The sequence below is a fragment of the Ranitomeya variabilis genome, chromosome 4 (genome assembly GCF_051348905.1).
Source record: "Ranitomeya variabilis isolate aRanVar5 chromosome 4, aRanVar5.hap1, whole genome shotgun sequence".
In the NCBI taxonomy this organism is placed as follows: Eukaryota; Metazoa; Chordata; class Amphibia; order Anura; family Dendrobatidae; genus Ranitomeya; species Ranitomeya variabilis.
Genome location: NC_135235.1, coordinates 403,174,968 through 403,195,320, shown reverse-complemented (window position 1 = coordinate 403,195,320; position 20,353 = coordinate 403,174,968). Strand labels below are relative to the sequence as shown.

Sequence of the window (20,353 nt, the reverse complement as noted above, 5' to 3'; positions counted from 1 at the left end):
TGCACTGTGATTTACAGCACAATGTAAATCAATGTGAAAAAAAAAAGCTGTGCAGAAAAATCTGTGCAGAAACGCTGCAGATTTCAAAGAGGTGCATGTCACTTCTTTTGTGCAGTTCTGCAGCTTTTCTGCACCCCTCCATTCTAGAAATAAAATCTGCACAAAAAACGCACAAAAAACGCACTAAAAATGCATAAAAAAACGCATAAAAAACGCAGCTGCGTATTCTGCCAGGAGATGCAGATTTTGTGCAGAAAATTCTGCACCTCTTTTCTTACGTGTGCACATAGCCTTAATGTGATTCTATTTTTCAATACTTACGTTTATTTTCTTAATGCCTTTATTCACATTGGTAAATTGTGATACCTATTATTGTGTCTGATGGTGTAACCTTATCCATGTTTTGGGGAGGACCCTATTCGGTCATGTTTTTCCAGCCATTTGTGGCATTTTAAGTGTTTTTATTGTTTATGGTTGTATATTTATGTCTCTGTGTATTGAAATAGAAATAAAAATTATTTTTAAGGTGATCCCTAGTTGTACGCATACCTCTTTTTCTCTTTGGTCTCTACAATCTCCCAGGGGCCCCCAGCCAGTGGTGTGCACCAATAGTCAATATAGACGCTGATACAATTGAAAACAGTGATGGAGAAGACAGTGTCAGATGACGCTCCCTCCCACATCACTCCCCCTCAGCTTCTGACTCAGCGTGTGCACGATGGCGTCACTTCATCGCGCGCCACGCTGTGCCAGCATTGGAGCCGATGAGACACGCTGCAGAAGCCAGAACAGAGGGGGAACGGGGAGAGGTAAGTATTGTGTGCGTCTGCATTATAGTATGGGTAATAATGCTGGACTGTGGGGCTGCATAAGTGTGTGTGTGTGTGTGTATAGAGGGGCTGCATTATATTGTGTGTGTGTGTGAGGGACTGCATTATACTGTGTGTGAGGGCTGCATTATACTGTGTGTGGGAGGGGCTGCATTATACTGTGTGTGGGAGGGGCTGCATTATACTGTGTGTAGGAGGGGCTGCATTATACTGTTTGTGTGAGGGTTATAATATACTCTGTGAGGGGGTGCTGCATTATACTCTGAGGGGTGCTGCATTATACTCTATGTGGGGGAGTTGCATTGTACTCTATGAGGGAGCCATGCATACCAGGATAGGGATGAGGGAGCCATGCATACCAGGATAGGGATGAGGAGGCCATGCATACCAGGATGGGATGAGGAGGCCACGCATACCAGGATAGAGATGAGGAGGCCATGCATACCAGGATGGGGATGAGGAGGCCATGCATACCAGGATAGAGATGAGGAGGCCATGCATACTAGGATGGGGATGAGGGGGCCATGCATACCAGGATAGGGATGAGGGGGCCATGCGTACCAGGATGGGGATGAGGGTTTTGCTAGCTGCTCTGGAGGTGGGTAAATTTCGTATGAATACTAAAAGGTTTCCAACTTTGGCGTTGCTTGAAAAACTGTGGAAACAAATAAAGCTATGGAGGGGTATAGGGGAATACACGAGATACACATCCATTTGGTATGACCCTCGGCTGACTGAACTGCTAAGTCTATGGAATTTTGGACACTGGAGAAGAATAGGTATATGGTATGTGTTGCAGCTGCTAGATGGTGAGACATTTAAAACATTTGAAACGCTCAGGAATGAGTTCCCTTTGGAGCATACTATGTTTTACCAGTATCTACAGTTGCGACACGCATTCTCTAGACAGTGGAGAAGGTCACCGATAGTGATACAGAGTGACAGTATGTTGAATATACTTGGTCCACAGTGGGGTACTAGGGGTCTTATATCGCTAATTTACAGGGGACTGCTGGATACGTTTTTGGATAGACACCTGTTATGATCCTTAGTGGTTGAGGATCACAAATTACTCCAGCTAAGTAACAAACATAGGACAAGCTCTAGGGAGGTGGCAAGCTGGACTGACCGCAAATCTGAACCTAACCAAACACACTAGAAGTAGCCGGTGAACGTGCCTGAATTCCTAGACGTCTCGAGCTAGCCTAAGGAACTAACTACCCCTAGAGAGAAAGAAAGACCTCTCTTGCCTCGAGAGAAATAATCCCCAAAGATATAGAAGCCCCCAACAAATAATAACGGTGAGGTAAGAGGAAGGCACATACACAGGGGTGAAAGCAGATTCAGCAAATGAGGCCCACTAATACTAGATAGCAGAAAATAGAAAAGGGAATCTATGCGGTCAGTAAAAAACCCTTACAAAATATCCACTCTGAGATTTCAAGAACCCCCACACCAACTAACGGTGTGGGGAGAGAAACTCAGTCCCCTAGAGCAACCAGCAAGCGAAGAAATCACATTTTAGCGAGCTGGACTAAAAACATAATGAACACTGATAATCAAAAAATGATCAAACAAAAACTTAGCTTGTCTTGGAGAGACTGGGAGCAAGGTAGACACACGGAATCTGAAGAGCACTGAATACATTGATAGCAGGCAAGGAACTGAGTACCCAGGTGGGCTAAATAGAAAACCAACCAAGGATAACGAACCAGCTGATGAAGCCAACCTGCAGAAAGACAACACTACACAGTACCGCTTGTGACCACTAGAGGGAGCCCAGAAATAGAGTTCACAACAGTACCCCCCCCTTGAGGAGGGGTCACCGAACCCTCATCAAGACCCCCAGGGCGATCAGGACGAGCTGCGTGAAAGGCGCGAACCAAATCGGCCGCATGAACATCAGAGGCGACAACCCAGGAATTATCCTCCTGACCATAGCCCTTCCACTTAACCAGATACTGAAGTCTCTGTCTAGAGATACGAGAATCCAAAATCTTCTCCACCACGTACTCCAATTCGCCCTCAACCAGCACCGGAGCAGGAGGCTCAACAGAAGGAACCAAAGGTACCACATACCTCCGCAACAAAGACTTATGGAACACATTATGGATGGCAAACGATGCCGGGAGATCCAAACGAAAAGACACCGGGTTAAGGATTTCCAAGATCTTATAAGGACCGATGAAGCGAGGCTTAAACTTAGGAGACGAGACCTTCATAGGAACATACCGAGAAGACAGCCACACCAAATCCCCAACACGAAGTCGGGGACCCACATCGCGGCGGCGGTTGGCAAAGCGCTGAGCCCTCTCCTGTGACAATTTCAGATTGTCCACCACATGGCTCCAAATCTGCTGCAACCTATCCACCACAGAATCCACCCCAGGACAGTCAGAAGACTCAACCTGACCCGAGGAAAAACGAGGATGGAAACCAGAATTGCAGAAAAAAGGCGAAACCAAGGTAGCAGAACTAGCCCGATTATTAAGGGCAAACTCGGCCAATGGCAAAAAAGTCACCCAATCATCCTGATCAGCAGAAACAAAACATCTCAAATACGTCTCCAACGTCTGATTAGTTCGCTCGGTTTGGCCATTAGTCTGAGGATGGAAGGCCGACGAAAAAGACAAATCAATGCCCATCTTAGCACAAAAAGTTCGCCAAAACCTGGACACAAACTGGGATCCTCTATCAGACACAATATTTTCAGGAATGCCGTGCAAGCGAACCACATTCTGAAAAAATAGAGGAACCAAATCGGAGGAGGAAGGCAGCTTAGGCAAGGGCACCAAATGGACCATCTTGGAAAAACGATCACACACCACCCAGATGACAGACATTCTCTGAGATACTGGCAGATCCGAAATAAAATCCATGGAGATGTGCGTCCAAGGCCTTTTCGGGACAGGCAAAGGCAAAAGCAACCCGCTGGCACGAGAACAGCAAGGCTTAGCAGTAGCACAAATCCCACAAGACTGCACAAAGGAACGCACATCCCGCGACAAGGAAGGCCACCAGAAGGACCTAGCCACCAAATCTCTGGTACCAAAAATCCCAGGATGACCCGCCAACACCGAAGAATGAACCTCGGAAATAACTCTGCTGGTCCATCTATCCGGGACAAACAGTCTCTCTGGTGGACAACGGTCAGGTCTATCCGCCTGAAATTTCTGCAGCACTCGTCGCAAATCTGGAGAAATGGCAGACAAAATCACTCCCTCTCTAAGAATACCAGCCGGCTCAAAAACTCCCGGAGAGTCAGGCACAAAGCTCCTAGAAAGTGCATCAGCTTTCACGTTCTTCGAACCAGGCAGGTATGAGACCATGAAATTGAAACGGGAGAAAAACAACGACCAACGAGCCTGTCTAGGATTAAGGCGCTTGGCCGACTCGAGGTAAATCAGATTTTTGTGATCAGTCAGGACCACCACACGATGTCTAGCTCCCTCGAGCCAATGACGCCACTCCTCAAATGCCCACTTCATAGCCAACAACTCCCGATTACCAACATCATAATTTCGCTCGGCAGGCGAAAACTTTCTTGAAAAGAAAGCACACGGCTTCATCACAGAGCCCTCAGAACTTCTCTGTGACAAAACAGCCCCTGCTCCAATCTCGAAAGCATCAACCTCGACCTGAAAGGGGAGAGAGACATCTGGCTGACATAAGACTGGAGCTGAAGAAAACCGGTGCTTAAGCTCCCGAAAGGCCTCCACGGCCGCAGGAGACCAATTAGTCACATCAGAGCCCTTCCTGGTCAAATCCGTCAAAGGTTTAACCACGCTAGAAAAATTAGCGATGAAACGACGGTAAAAATTAGCAAAACCCAAGAACTTCTGAAGACTCTTAACAGACGTGGGCTGAGTCCAGTCATGAATAGCCTGGACCTTGACTGGGTCCATCTCCACAGCAGAAGGAGAAAAAATAAAACCCAAAAAGGAGACCTTCTGTACTCCGAAGAGGCATTTTGAGCCCTTCACAAATAAAGCATTGGCACGCAGGACCTGAAACACCATCCTGACCTGCTTCACATGGGACTCCCAATCATCAGAAAAGACCAAAATGTCATCCAGATAAACAATCATAAATTTATCCAGATATTCACGGAAAATGTCATGCATGAAGGACTGAAACACAGAAGGAGCATTAGAGAGTCCAAAAGGCATCACCAAGTACTCAAAATGGCCTTCGGGCGTATTAAATGCTGTTTTCTATTCATCTCCCTGCTTAATGCGCACAAGATTATACGCACCATGGAGATCTATCTTGGTGAACCAACTGGCACCCTTAATCCGAGCAAACAAATCAGACAATAGTGGCAAAGGATACTGAAATTTGACTGTAATTTTATTCAGAAGGCGATAATCTATACACGGTCTCAAAGAACCGTCCTTCTTGGCCACAAAAAAGAATCCTGCACCAAGAGGGGAAGAGGATGGGCGAATATGTCCCTTCTCCAAAGACTCCTTTATATAACTCCGCATCGCGGCATGCTCTGGTATAGACAAATTAAAATGTCGTCCCTTAGGGAATTTACTACCAGGAATTAAATTTATAGCACAGTCACAATCCCTATGAGGGAGCAGGGCACCGGACCTGGGCTCATCAAATACATCCTGGTAGTCAGACAAAAACTCAGGGACCTCAGAAGGAGTGGAAAAAGCAATAGACACCAATGGAGTATCGCCATGAATTCCCTGACAACCCCAACTAGACACAGACATAGCTTTCCAATCTAAAACTGGATTATGAGCCTGCAACCATGGCAGACCCAAAACGACAACATCATGTAAATTATGCAGAACAAGAAAGCGAATCACCTCCTGATGAACGGGAGTCATGTACATGGTCATTTGCGTCCAATACTGAGGTTTATTCTCAGCCAATGGCGTAGCATCAATTCCCCTCAGAGGAATAGGAAATTCCAAAGGCTCCAGGACAAAACCACAGCGCCTGGCAAATGACAAATCCATCAGATTCAGGGCAGCACCCGAATCCACAAAGGCCATAACCGAGTAGGACGACAAAGAACAAATCAAAGAAACAGACAAAATAAACTTAGGCTGTATAGTACCAATGGTGACAGGTTTAGCGACCTTTTTTAAGCGTTTAGAGCATGCTGAGATAACATGAGCAGAATCACCACAGTAAAAGCACAACCCATTTTGACATCTATGACTTTGTCGCTCAATTCTGGTCAGAGTTCGATCACATTGCAAAGACTCAGGTCTCTGTTCAGAAAATACCGCCAAAGGATGAGCAGATCTGCGCTCCCGCAAACGCCGATCAACCTGAATGGCTAAAGCCATAGAATCACTCAGACTTGTAGGGGTGGGAAACCCCACCAAAACATTCTTAACGGCCTCAGAAAGACCTTCTCTGAAATTTACAGCCAGGGCACACTCATTCCATTGAGTAAGCACTGACCATTTCCGAAATTTTTGACAATACACCTCTGCTTCATCCTGCCCTTGAGAAAGGGCCAGCAACGCTTTTTCTGCCTGATTCTCAAGATTAGGCTCCTCATAAAGCAGCCCAAGAGCCAGAAAAAACGCATCCACATTAAGCAATGCAGGATCTCCTGGCGCCAGAGAGAAGGCCCAATCCTGAGGGTCGCCACGTAACAAGGAGATAACAATCTTTACTTGCCGAGCGGAATCACCAGAGGAACGAGGTCTCAGAGATAGAAATAACTTACAATTATTCTTAAAATTCTGAAACCTAGATCTATCTCCAGAAAACAACTCAGGAATGGGTATCTTTGGTTCTGACATAGGGCTATGAATAACAAAATCCTGAATACTTTGCACCCGTGCAGCAAGATGATCCACACTAGAAGTCAGAGTCTGAACATCCATGTCTGCAGCTGAGCTCAAAACCACCCAGAGTTCAAGGGGATGAAAGAAGCTAAACAGACTGCAGCAAAGGAAAAGCGGGAGGAAGGAAAAAAAAAAAAAAAAAATGTACTCAGGTCTTCTTTTTATCCCACTTCTGCGATGCATTAAACACTTTTTGGCCTGCTATACTGTTATGATCCTTAGTGGTTGAGGATCACAAATTACTCCAGCTAAGTAACAAACATAGGACAAGCTCTAGGGAGGTGGCAAGCTGGACTGACCGCAAATCTGAACCTAACCAAACACACTAGAAGTAGCCGGTGAACGTGCCTGAATTCCTAGACGTCTCGAGCCAGCCTAAGGAACTAACTACCCCTAGAGAGAAAGAAAGACCTCTCTTGCCTCGAGAGAAATAATCCCCAAAGATATAGAAGCCCCCAACAAATAATAACGGTGAGGTAAGAGGAAGGCACATACACAGGGGTGAAAGCAGATTCAGCAAATGAGGCCCACTAATACTAGATAGCAGAAAATAGAAAAGGGAATCTATGCGGTCAGTAAAAAACCCTTACAAAATATCCACTCTGAGATTTCAAGAACCCCCACACCAACTAACGGTGTGGGGGGAGAAACTCAGTCCCCTAGAGCAACCAGCAAGCGAAGAAATCACATTTTAGCGAGCTGGACTAAAAACATAATGAACACTGATAATCAAAAAATGATCAAACAAAAACTTAGCTTGTCTTGGAGAGACTGGGAGCAAGGTAGACACACGGAATCTGAAGAGCACTGAATACATTGATAGCAGGCAAGGAACTGAGTATCCAGGTGGGCTAAATAGAAAACCAACCAAGGATAACGAACCAGCTGATGAAGCCAACCTGCAGAAAGACAACACTACACAGTACCGCTTGTGACCACTAGAGGGAGCCCAGAAATAGAGTTCACAACAGACACCCATTGATGGATAGATCCAAATGGACAAGGGATTTTGGAGACATATCGGATGATCAGTAGGAGTCGATTTTACAATATGTCCCTAGAATATCTATAAGTGAATCTGGGAGGGTGTCGCAGTTATTCACTATACATAGGCTATACAGGACACCTGTGTGGATGAAAAAAGCTGGACTAAGGGCGGACTCTGGATGCCCGAGATGTATGATGGATGAAGCTGATATTCTTCATTTGCTATGGTCTTGTCTAAGATTACAGGCATTTTGGATTGTGGTCCTAAATTTAGTGGAAAGAGTGACAGAAGCAACTATTACTCGAGAACCATTGACGTGTATTTTAGGACATGCAGAGGAAGTGGCGTCGGAAGAATGGGGTAGGCTAGCAATAGCCAGACTGCTTTATGTTGCAAGGAAGACTATCACATTGCACTCGTTAGATGAAAATCCTCCTTACTAGGAAGGAATTTGTACATAGAGATAATTTTGTAATCCTTATGGAGTGAAGCGTATACATAAAAAGAGGCAAGATGAACCACTACGAGAATATCTGGGGGGGCTGGTTGGACTTTCCTGGATTGGCTTCCGCAGAACTCGTCAAAAATAGGATATTAGGGTTATAAAAGAGTGTACAACATTGTAATACATGGATAAGGATTGTAGAAGCGTGATGGGGGGGAGGTTGGGGAAGGTTTTCTTGTTATTGGAGCGGGGAGGGATGTGTTTGGTGTATTTACATTTATTAAAAAATGGGGGAAGTATTATCATTTGTACTCTAATGCATTAATGCATGTTTATGTATGTAATGTTATCCTTTCTGCTTTCTTCAATAAAAAGTATTTAATTTAAAAAAAGGATGGGGATGAGGGGGACATGCATACCAAAATAGGGATGAGGAGGCCATGCATACTAGGATAGAGATGAGGGGGCCAGGCATACAGGATGGGGATGAGGGGGACATGTATACCAGGAGGGGAATGAGGGGACCATGCATACCAGGATAGGGATGAGGGGGCCATGCATACCAGGATAGGGATGAGGTGGCCATGCGTACCAGGATGGGGATAAGGGGGACATGTATACCAGGATGAGAATGAGGGGACCATGCATACCAGGATAGGGATGAGGAGGCCCTGCATACCAGAATAGGGATGAGGGGGCCATGCGTACCAGGATGGGGATGAGGGGACCATGCATACCAGGATGGGGATGAGGGGACCATGCATACCAGGATGGGGATGAGGGGACCATGCATACCAGGATGGGGATGAGGGGACCATGCATACCAGGAAGGGGATGAGGGGGCCATGCATACCAGGATAGGGATGAAGGGGCCATGCATACCAGAATAAGGATGATGAACCATGCATACCAGGATGGGGATGAGGAGGCCATGCATACCAGGATGGGGATAAGGAGCCATGCATACCAGGATAGGGATGAGGGAGCCATGCATACCAGGATAGGGATGAGGGGGCCATGCATACCAGGATAGGGATGAGGGGGCCATGCATACCAGGATAGGGATGAAGGGGCCATGCATACCAGGATAGGGATGAGGGGGCCATTCATACCAAGATAGGGGTGTACTCTGTTTTGTTGCCAGCGGTTTAGACATTAATGTTTTTGTTCTGAGTTATTTAGAGGGCACACCAAATTTACACTGTTACACAGATTGTACATTGACTACTTTACATTGTATCAAAGTGTCATATCTTCAGTCTTGTCCCATGAAAAGATTTAAGAAAATATTTACAAAAATGTGAGGGGTGTACTTATTTTTGTGACATACTGTATGTCCTGTATGAAGAGACGAAAATGCTTTAGTGGCACAGCACCAAGCAGAGAATTTGGACCTTTCCCTTCAGTTTAAATATAGGGCCCCATGCCCCAAGCAATTACAAATCTGGCAAATGACAGATAGGGGCAACTTTACCCCCGCTGATCAGCTGTTCCCAGTACAGGCGGCAGCCAGATGTGCACAGTTGCAGAGTGGAACAACATATCTACGTCAACACAATAGTGGCCGCGGCTGGGTCCTGCACATCCACCCTCTAATGGAATCAACTGGGGCAGATGTGTAATACCTGGCCGCGGCCACTATGCATTTGATGGAGCGGTGCACTTCCGCAACTTAGCAGATGCGGCTGCCACCATCTGGAACGGCTGATCAGCGGGAGTGCAGGGTGTCGCACAACCAATGATTAGATATTGATGACCTATCCCAAGGATAGGCCATCAAAATTAAAGTACCGGACAACCCCTGCTAGTAGAATACTATCACTCCAATATTCTCAAAGATTGGAGTCATCTAATATATAATTGCCTAGAATACTACTTCCTGCAATTTGTGCCAACTTCCGTGGCTTTGTCCGGAGCTATTGTCCGGAGCTATTGTCCGGAGCTATTGTCCGGAGCTAATGTCCGGAGCTAATGTCCGGAGATAAGTGACGTCACCAGTGTCCTACACCCAGGCAGAGCACAGTGGCCCCAGGCAGAGCACAGGGGCCCCAGGCAGAACATGGGGCCCCAGGCAGAGCACAGGGGCCCCAAGCAGAGCACAGGGGCCCCAGGCAGCATATGGGGCCCCAGGCAGAGCACAGGGGCCCCAGGCAGCATATGGGGCCCCAGGCAGAGCACAGTGGCCCCAGGCAGAGCACACACCAAATCGGAGGCCGAGGGGCCCCGCCAACCAAATCGGAGGCCGAGGAGCCCCGCCCACCAAATCGAAGGCCGAGCGGCCCCGCCCACCAAAGCGGAGGCCGAGGGGCCCGGCCCCGCCCACCAAAGCGGAGGCCGAGGGGCCCCGACCACCACATCGGAGGCCGAGGGGCCCCGCCCACCAAATCGGAGGCCGAGGGTCCCCGCCCACCAAATCGGAGGCCGAGGGTCCCCGCCCACCAAATCGGAGGCCGAGGGTCCCCGCCCACCAAATCGGAGGCCGAGGGTCCCCGCCCACCAAATTGGAGGCCGAGGGTCCCCGCCCACCAAATCGGAGGCCGAGGGGCCCCGCCCACCAAATCGGAGGCCGGGGGTCCCCGCCCACCAAATCGGAGGCCGGAGGTCCCCGCCCTCCAAATCGGAGGCCGAGGGGCCCCGCCCACCACATCGGAGGCCGAGACGTCCCGCCCACCACATCGGAGGCCGAGGGTCCCCGCCCACCAAATCGGAGGCCGAGGGTCCCCGCCCACCAAATCGGAGGCCGAGTGTCCCCGCCCACCAAATCGGAGGCCGAGGGTCCACACCATCCAAATCGGAGGCCGAGGGGCCCCGCCCACCAAATCGGAGGCCGACGGGCCCCACCCACCAAAGCGGAGGCCGAGGGTCCCCGCCCACCAAATCGGAGGCCGAGGGTCCCCGCCCACCAAATCGGAGGCCGAGAGTCCCCGCCCACCAAATCGGAGGCCGAGGGGCCCCACCAACCAAATCGGAGGCCGAGGAGCCCCGCCCACCAAATTGAAGGTCGAGGGGCCCCGCCCACGAAAGCGGAGGCCGAGGGTCCCCGCACACCAAATCGGAGGCAGAGGGACCCCGCCCACCAAATCGGAGGCCGAGGGGCCCCGCCCACCAAAGCGGAGGCCGAGGGTCCCTGACCACCAAATCGGAGGCCGAGGGTCCCTGCCCACCAAATAGGAGGCCGAGGGTCCCCGCCCACCAAATCGGAGGACGAGGGTCCCCGCCCACCAAATCGGAAGCCGAGGGGCCCCGCCTACCAAATCGGAGGCCGAGGGTCCCCGCCCACCAAATCGGAGGCCAAGGGTCCCCGCCCACCAAATCGGAGGCCGAGGGTCTTCACCCACCAAATCGGAGGCCAGGGGTCCCCGCCCACCAAATCGGAGGCCGAGGGGCCCCGCCCACCACATCGGAGGCCGATGGGCCCCGCCCACCAAATCGGAGGCCGAGGGTCACCGCCCACCAAATCGGAGGCCGAGGGTCCCCGCCCACCAAATCGGAGGCCGAGGGTCCCCGCCCACCAAATCGGAGGCCGAGGGTCCACACCGACCAAATCGGAGGCCGAGGGGCCCCGCCCACCAAATCGAAGGCCGAGGGGCCCCGCCCACCAAAGCGGAGGCCGAGGGTCCCCGCACACCAAATCGGAGGCAGAGGGACCCCGCCCACCAAATCGGAGGCCGAGGGGCCCCGCCCACCAAAGCGGAGGCCGAGGGTCCCCGCCCACCAAATCGGAGGCCGAGGGTCCCCGCCCACCAAATCGGAGGCCGAGAGTCCCCGCCCACCAAATCGGAGGCCGAGGGGCCCCGCCAACCAAATCGGAGGCCGAGGGGCCCCGCCAACCAAATCGGAGGCCGAGGAGCCCCGCCCACCAAATCGAAGGCCGAGCGGCCCCGCCCACCAAAGTGGAGGCCGAGGGGCCCGGCCCCGCCCACCAAAGCGGAGGCCGAGGGGCCCCGCCCACCACATCGGAGGCCGAGGGGCCCCGTCCACCAAATTGGAGGCCGAGGGTCCCCGCCCACCAAATTGGAGGCCGAGGGTCCCCGCCCACCAAATCGGAGGCCGAGGGTCCCCGCCCACCAAATCGGAGGCCGAGGGTCCCCGTCCACCAAATTGGAGGCCGAGGGTCCCCGCCCACCAAATCGGAGGATAAGGGGCCCCGCCAACCAAATCGGAGGCCGAGGGGCCCCACCAACCAAATCGGAGGCCGAGGAGCCCCGCCCACCAAATCGAAGGCCGAGCGGCCCCGCCCACCAAAGCGGAGGCAGAGGGACCCCGCCCACCAAATCGGAGGCCGAGGGGCCCCACCCACCAAAGCGGAGGCCGAGGGTCCCCGCCCACCAAATCGGAGGTCGAGGGTCCCCGCCCACCAAATCGGAGGCCGAGGGTCCCCGCCCACCAAATCGGAGGCCGGTCCCCGCCCACCAAATCGGAGGCCGAGGGTCCCCACCCACCAAATCGGAGGACGAGGGGCCCCACCAACCAAATCGGAGGCTGAGGAGCCCCACCCACCAAAAGTAAGTGCGGCCCCAAAAGTAAGTGCGCCCCCGGGTGCAAAAGTAAGTGCGCCCCCGGGTGCAAAAGTAAGTGCGCCCCCGGGTGCAAAAGTAAGTGCGCCCCCGGGTGCAAAAGTAAGTGCGCCCCCGGGTGCAAAAGTAAGTTCGCCTCCGGGTGCAAAAGTAAGTGCGCCCCCGGGTGCAAAAGTAAGCGCGCCCCCGGCCCCGGGTGCAAAAGTAAGCGCGCCCCCCAGTCCCGTGTGTGAAAAGTGCTGCTGTAAAGCTGGTAGCGCTGTTCAAGCACCATGTATTTCCTTCAGGAAATGCCCATCTAATATATAATTGCCTAGAATGCTACTTCCTGCAATTTGTGCCAACTTCCGTGGCTTTGTCCGGAGCTAATGTCCGGAGCTAATGTCCGGAGATAATGTCCAGAGCTAATGTCCGGAGATAAGTGACGTCACCAGTGTCCTACACCCAGGCAGAGCACAGGGGCCCCAGGCAGCATATGGGGCCCCAGGCAGAGCACAGTGGCCCCAGGCAGAGCACAGGGCCCCCAGGCAGCATATGGGGCCCCAGGCAGAGCACAGTGGTCCCAGGCAGAGCACAGGGGCCCCAGGCAGCTTATGGGGCCCCAGGCAGAGCACAGTGGCCCCAGGCAGAGCACAGGGGCCCCAGGCAGAACATGGGGCCCCAGGCAGAGCACAGGGGCCCCAGGCAGAGCACAGGGGCCCCAGGCAGCATATGGGGCCCCAGGCAGAGCACAGGGGCCCCAGGCAGCATATGGGGCCCCAGGCAGAGCACAGTGGCCCCAGGCAGAACATGGGGCCCCAGGCAGAGCACAGGGGCCCCAGGCAGAGCACAGGGGCCCCAGGCAGCATATGGGGCCCCAGGCAGAGCACAGGGGCCCCAGGCAGAGCACAGGGGCCCCAGGCAGCATATGGGGCCCCAGGCAGAGCACAGGGGCCCCAGGCAGCATATGGGGCCCCAGGCAGAGCACAGTGGCCCCAGGCAGAGCACAGGGGCCCCAGGCAGAACATGGGGTCCCAGGCAGAGCACAGGGGCCCCAGGCAGAGCACAGGGGCCCCAGGCAGCATATGGGGCCCCAGGCAGAGCACAGGGGCCCCAGGCAGCATATGGGGCCCCAGGCAGAGCACAGTGGCCCCAGGCAGCATATGGGGCCCCAGGCAGAGCACAGTGGCCCCAGGCAGAGCACAGGGGCCCCAGGCAGCATATGGGGCCCCAGGCAGAGCACAGTGGTCCCAGGCAGAGCACAGGGGCCCCAGGCAGCTTATGGGGCCCCAGGCAGAGCACAGTGGCCCCAGGCAGAACATGGGGCCCCAGGCAGAGCACAGGGGCCCCAGGCAGAACATGGGGCCCCAGGCAGAGCACAGGGGCCCCAGGCAGAGCACAGAGGCCCCAGGCAGCATATGGGGCCCCAGGCAGAGCACAGGGGCCCCAGGCAGCATATGGGGCCCCAGGCAGAGCACAGTGGCCCCAGGCAGAGCACAGGGGCCCCAGGCAGCATATGGGGCCCCAGGCAGAGCACAGTGGTCCCAGGCAGAGCACAGGGGCCCCAGGCAGCCTATGGGGCCCCAGGCAGAGCACAGTGGCCCCAGGCAGAACATGGGGCCCCAGGCAGAGCACAGGGGCCCCAGGCAGAGCACAGGGGCCCCAGGCAGCATATGGGGCCCCAGGCAGAGCACAGTGGTCCCAGGTAGAGCACAGGGGCTCCAGGCAGCCTATGGGGCCCCAGGCAGAGCACAGGGGCCCCAGGCAGCATATGGGGCCCCAGGCAGAGCACAGGGGCCCCAGGCAGCATATGGGGCCCCAGGCAGAGCACAGTGGCCCCAGGCAGAGCACAGGGGCCCCAGGCAGCATATGGGGCCCCAGGCAGAGCACAGTGGCCCCAGGCAGAACATGGGGCCCCAGGCAGAGCACAGGGGCCCCAGGCAGAGCACAGGGGCCCCAGGCAGCATATGGGGCCCCAGGCAGAGCACAGGGGCCCCAGGCAGCATATGGGGCCCCAGGCAGAGCACAGCGATATTTTGGACCACTGTGCGGTGTTTCAGACCCCCTGTGTGATGTCTGGGGCCCTGTTCTTAAGTATATTAAAGATTAAAGTAATGTATATTAAAGTATATTATAGATCAAATTTGACACGTTTATGAGCACCATTGAGTGATATACTCAAGAATGACATAATTTTTCAACATTTTATGGTTTCAAACTGTAAACACTCAGAGTTTTTTTTACTTCAACCAGAAAACCTTAACGGTTCATAAAAAACTTGACTGTTCAGGATATGATAAAAGTCATAGTATTCTGAATCTTTAACTTATAAAGATACCTTTACATGGGGTGATTATTGGTTCCTGAGAGGCTTTCGGCCGATAATCGTACACATGGCTGGTGACAGGACAATACAATATAAACGTTCAAAGGTAAACACTGATAACATTAAAATCTAATATATAATTGCCTAGAATACTACTTCCGGCAATTTGTGCCAACTTCCGTGGCTTTGTCCGGAGATAATGTCCGGAGATAAGTGACGTCACCAGCGTCCTACACCCGCTCAGGGTGGACAAAGATATATGCCTTCGTGGTGCGCGGCACTTTTCTGATTGGTTGCCGCCTGCCGCGAGCGACCAATCAGAAATGTGCCGTACTGTCAAGAATTGTCAAGAGCTGGTGAGTGCAGCCATTTTTTGTTCTTTCTTACTATTATTTATTAATTGTATTATTCTTACATTTGAATAAATAAAGTATATATGGATTCTAGACTCCCGATTCTTTAGAATCGGGCTGCCATCTAGTACTCTTATAAATCCTCAACATTCTCATAAATGGTTGCACATCCAATTGATAGTGTTTCAAGTAGGGTACCACAAGGCTCTGTCCTGGCCCTAGTGTTGTTCAACAGTTTTATAAATGATCAAGATAAGGGAACTGAAGGTAAACTAATTAAATTTGCAGATGATGCAAAGCTAGAAGGGATAGCTAACACTAGAGAAGACAGAGAAAGGATTCAGAAGGATCTAGATAAGCTTGAACTATGGGCGACTAATAGAATGGTATTTAACAGGAAGAAATGCAAGATTCTACATCTTTGCAAGAAAAACAAAAATTACATCTCCAGAATGGGAGGAATAGAACTAAGCAACAGCACGTGTGAAAAAGACTTGGGTATACTAATAGATCACAGACAGCACATGAGTTTACAGTGTGATGCAGCAGCAAAAAAGGCAAATACAGTTCTGGGATGTATTAAGAGAAGCACAGAATCTAGATCACATGAAGTAATCATCCCCCTCTATTCTTCCTTGGTTATACCTCATCTGGAATACTGTGTTCAGCTCTGGGCCCCACATTTTAAAAAAGACATTGAAAAACTAGAGCAAGTTCAGAGAAGAGCTACCAGGATGGTGAGCGGACTGCAAAGTATGTCCTACGAGGAACGGTTAAAGGATCTGCGAATGTTCAGATTTAAAACAGAAGGCTAAGAGGGGACTTAATAGCTGTCTACAAATATCTGAAGGGATGTGATAAGAGCAGGGGTGGGAAATTAATTTTCCCGAGGGGCCACATGAGAGAACGTGACTGTTGTGGAGGGCTGAACCAATAGGCTGAAATTAATTAGGCTCAATGATAATATCAATATATTAATTATAATTATATTAATAATTATATTAATATTAATTATATCACTTAATATTGAGCAGAATTAAGTATGCTGATATCCATCTATATACCGTATGAACCCAAATACAGCCCCTTTAATACATAATATGAGGCCCACACAGCCTCACCAGGGCCAGCATCTGAGGCCCACACAGCCTCCCTAGGGCCAGCATGAGACCCACACAGCCTCCCCAGGGCCAGCATCTAAGGTCCACACAGCCTCCCCATGTCCAGCATATGAGGCCCATACAGCCTTCCCCTGCCCAGCATGAGGCCCACATAGCCTCTCCATGGCCACCATGTGAGCCCCACACAGCCTCCCCATGGCCACCATGTGAGCCCCACACATCCTCCACATGTACAGCATACGAGCCCCATACAGCCTCCCCATGTCCAGCATATGAGCCCCACAAAGCCTCCTCATGTCCAGCATATGAGCCCCATACATCCTCCACATGTCCAGCATACGAGCCCCATACAGCTTCCCCATGTCTAGTAATATGAGCCCCACAAAGCCTCCTCATGTCCAGCATATGAGACCCTCAAGGCCTCCCCATGGCCACCATATAAGCCCCACACAGCCTCCCCATGGCCACTATATGAGCCCTAAACAGCCTCCCCATGTCCAACATATGAGGCCCACACGGCCTCCCCATGTCCACTATATGAGCCCCACACAGCCTTCCCATGGCCACCATATGAGCCCCACACAGCCTCTTCATGGCCACCATGAGACTCACACAGCCTCCCCATGTCCAGCATACGAAGCCCATACAGCTTCCCCATGGCTACCATATAAGCTACACACAGCCTCTCCATGACCACCATATAAGCCCACACAGCCTCCCCTTGGTCACCATATGAGCCCCACACAACCTCCACATGTCCAGCACATGAGCCCCACACAGCCTCCCTATCTCCAGCATATGAGCCCCAAACATCCTCCACATGTCCAGCATACGAGCCCCATACAGCCTCCCCATGTCCAGCATATGAGCCCCACAAAGCCTTCCCATGGCCAGCATCTGAGGCCCACACAAACTTCCCATGGCCACCATGTGAGCCCCACACTGCCTCCCCAGGGCCACCAGGTGAGCCCCACACTGCCTCCCCATGGCCACCAGGTGAGCCCCACACTGCCTCCCCATGGCCACCATGTGAGCCCCACACTGCCTCCCCATGACCACCAGGTGAGCCCCACACAGCCTCCCCATGGCCACCATATGAGGCTAACACAGCCTCCCCATATCCAGCATATGAGGCCCACACAGCCTCCCCATGTCCAGCATATGAGGACCATACAGCCTCCCCATGGCCACCATATAAGCCCACACAGCCTCCCCATGGCCACCATATGAGCCCCACACAGCCTCCACACGTCCAGCATATGAGCCCCACACATCCTGCCCATGTCCAACATACGAGCCCCATACAGCCTCCCCATGTCCAGCATATGAGCCCCACAAAGCCTTCCCATGGCCAGCATCTGAGGCCCACACAAACTTCCCATGGCCACCAGGTGAGCCCCACACTGCCTCCCCATGGCCACCAGGTGAACCCCACACTGCCTCCCCATGACCAACAGGTGAGCCCCACACAGCCTCCCCATGGTCTTTATATGAGCCCCACACAGTCTCCCCATGGCCACCATATCAGCCCCACACAGCCTCCCTATGGCCACCATAGGAGTCCCACACAGCCTCACCATGGCCACCATATGAGCACCACACAGCCTCCCCATAGTCACCATATGAGCTCCACACAGCCTCCCCATGTCCAGCATATGAGCCCCACACATCCTCCACATGTCCAGCATATGAGCTCCATACAGCCTCCCCGTGTCCAGCACATGAGCCCCACAAAGCTTCCCCATGGCCAGCATCTGAAGCCCACACAGCCATCCCATGGCCACCACATGAGCCCCGCACAGCTTCCCCATGGCCACCATATGAGCCCCACAAAGCCTCCCCATGACCAGCATGTTCATGTTAAGATCCACATAGCCTACCCATGTCCATGTTAAGACCCTATATCCTCCCCATGTCTACGATAAGACCCATATAGCCTCCCCATGTCCATGATAAGACTCCATAGCCTCTCTATGTCCATTATAAGACCCCATAGCCTCCACATGACCATTATAACACCCATATAGCTTTCCCATGTCCATGATAAGACCCCCATAGCCTCCCCATGTCTACAATAGGACTCATATAGCTTCCCCATTTCCATGATAAGACCCCATAGCCTCCCCATGTCTATAAGACCCCATAACCTCCCCATGTGCAGTCAAACATCCCATACACACAAATAAATTAAAAAAACCACATCCATGTCTATAAGACCCCATAACCTCCCCATGTGCAGTCAAACATCCCATACACACAAATAAATTAAAAAAACCACATACTCCCCTTTCTCCCGTTCCCACAGTGCTCTGCTATGCTTCTGTCTCCAGTGCGCTGATCGCCGCAGTACACATCTGATGACATAACGTCATCGCGCCAGCTGTTTCACACGCTGATTGGTGGAGGAAGAATCTGGAAGACCCTCCTCCACCAATGCAGTGAGCGTGGATGGAGAGTGACTGCAGGCGTGCACGGTGCCACCCATGGGCCACTGTTTTCAGCCCCTTGGTTGCCTTGGTCTGCTCTATGGAACTTTCACTTATTTCACTTTAATTGCAGGTATAATACATTGCAATGCACTAGTAAGACACCAAGTCACCATGGCAACGATTAGGCCCTGCAATAATGTCACGGGGTGCTGATCTGAAGGCAGAGGGAGCTCCCATCTCCGTCTCACTCCTACTGTTGCGATCGCTCTCGATTTTAGCATTTAGGGGGGGGTTAAACAGCCAAGGGTGGTGTTGGCACCGTCTATGGTTGTTAGTGCAGGAGCTCAGCCACTAGCCGCCCCAAGCTCCTGGTGTGATCAGTTGGGAGGTGCTGAAATATCAGCACCTCCTGCACGATCATGCTGTGATCGGTCACTCAGATTGACTGACCAAGACCAATCACAGCACCCTGTATGAAGGGACTGACGGCATGGGTCCCCGCACCTCTTCCCATGCCGCTCAGCTGTGAGTGATGTAAAAACGAATGTTTAGCAATGACAGCAGAATGACCCCATTATAGTAAACAATGCACTTCTGCTTATATTTGCATCTGTTATGTAACACATCCATATTACACAAATTCTCTTTCTGCAGATAAGTAGAACTCATAATGCAGGTGTGAACCTAGCCTAAATTCCTTGGCCTGATTCTGGCCGAGAAAAAAATTGAACATATGCACTGCTTCATTGAATAACATGGCGATGAGTGCTATCTGTCAAAACAACAGATTCCAGTCATCTGACCTTTGGCATCGTGTGCCTTTGGCTTAAAAATACTGAGGTAAAAAAACAAATGCTCAACGTGTGCATGTGGCTTAATAGTGATAAGTCAGGAGGCCTCCTTTTAAATTAGACTGTTAGCAAAACTCACCTAAATTATTCTCAGTTGCACATGATGCTAAAGAAAGTGGCACCTGATTAAGGTTATCAAAATTCATGTTGGAAAGCAACAATCATATTCACAGTAAACAAAATCAGCTTTTCATAACAGAATGCCATCCCTACCGTTAAACATGATGGAGGATCACAGATGTTTTGGGGTTGCTTTGAAGACCAACAATTTTGACCAGGTCTTTAGAATGTCCCAGCAGCGCTCACCTCTCCTGTCAGTAGCTCTATGATCTTGTTGGTGAGTTTTATGATCTTCTCCATGTTGCTTTTCTCATGAATCGGTGAGTGAGGTGGGGATTCTGTAACGAGGTTCTGGGACTTCTTCACAAGGGCAAAATCCTACATAAAAAAGACTATAGTTATATATTATATGTATAGTCTCTCTCTATATACTGTATATATATATACTAGCTGAAGAGCCCGGCGTTGCCTGGGCATAGTAAATATCTGTGGTTAGTTATAGCACCTCACTTCTCTTATTTTCCCATCACGCCTCTCATTTAGCACCTCACTTCTCTCATTTTCCCATCACGCCTCTCATTTTCCCCCTCACATCTTTCATTTTCCCCCTCACATCTCTCATTTTCTCCCTC

The 20,353-nt window shown here is 51.7% G+C and overlaps 1 protein-coding gene across 1 annotated transcript in view; it reads right to left on the bottom strand.

The window, feature by feature from the left end:
* Positions 1 to 20,353, bottom strand: part of LOC143764937 (uncharacterized) — an 83,534-nt gene that overhangs the window by 16,700 nt on the left and 46,481 nt on the right. Inside the window, exon 4 of the mRNA XM_077251068.1 lies at positions 19,968 to 20,099. Within this exon, the coding sequence (XP_077107183.1) occupies positions 19,968 to 20,099 (132 nt within the window). The remainder of the gene's footprint in view (positions 1 to 19,967; positions 20,100 to 20,353) is intronic.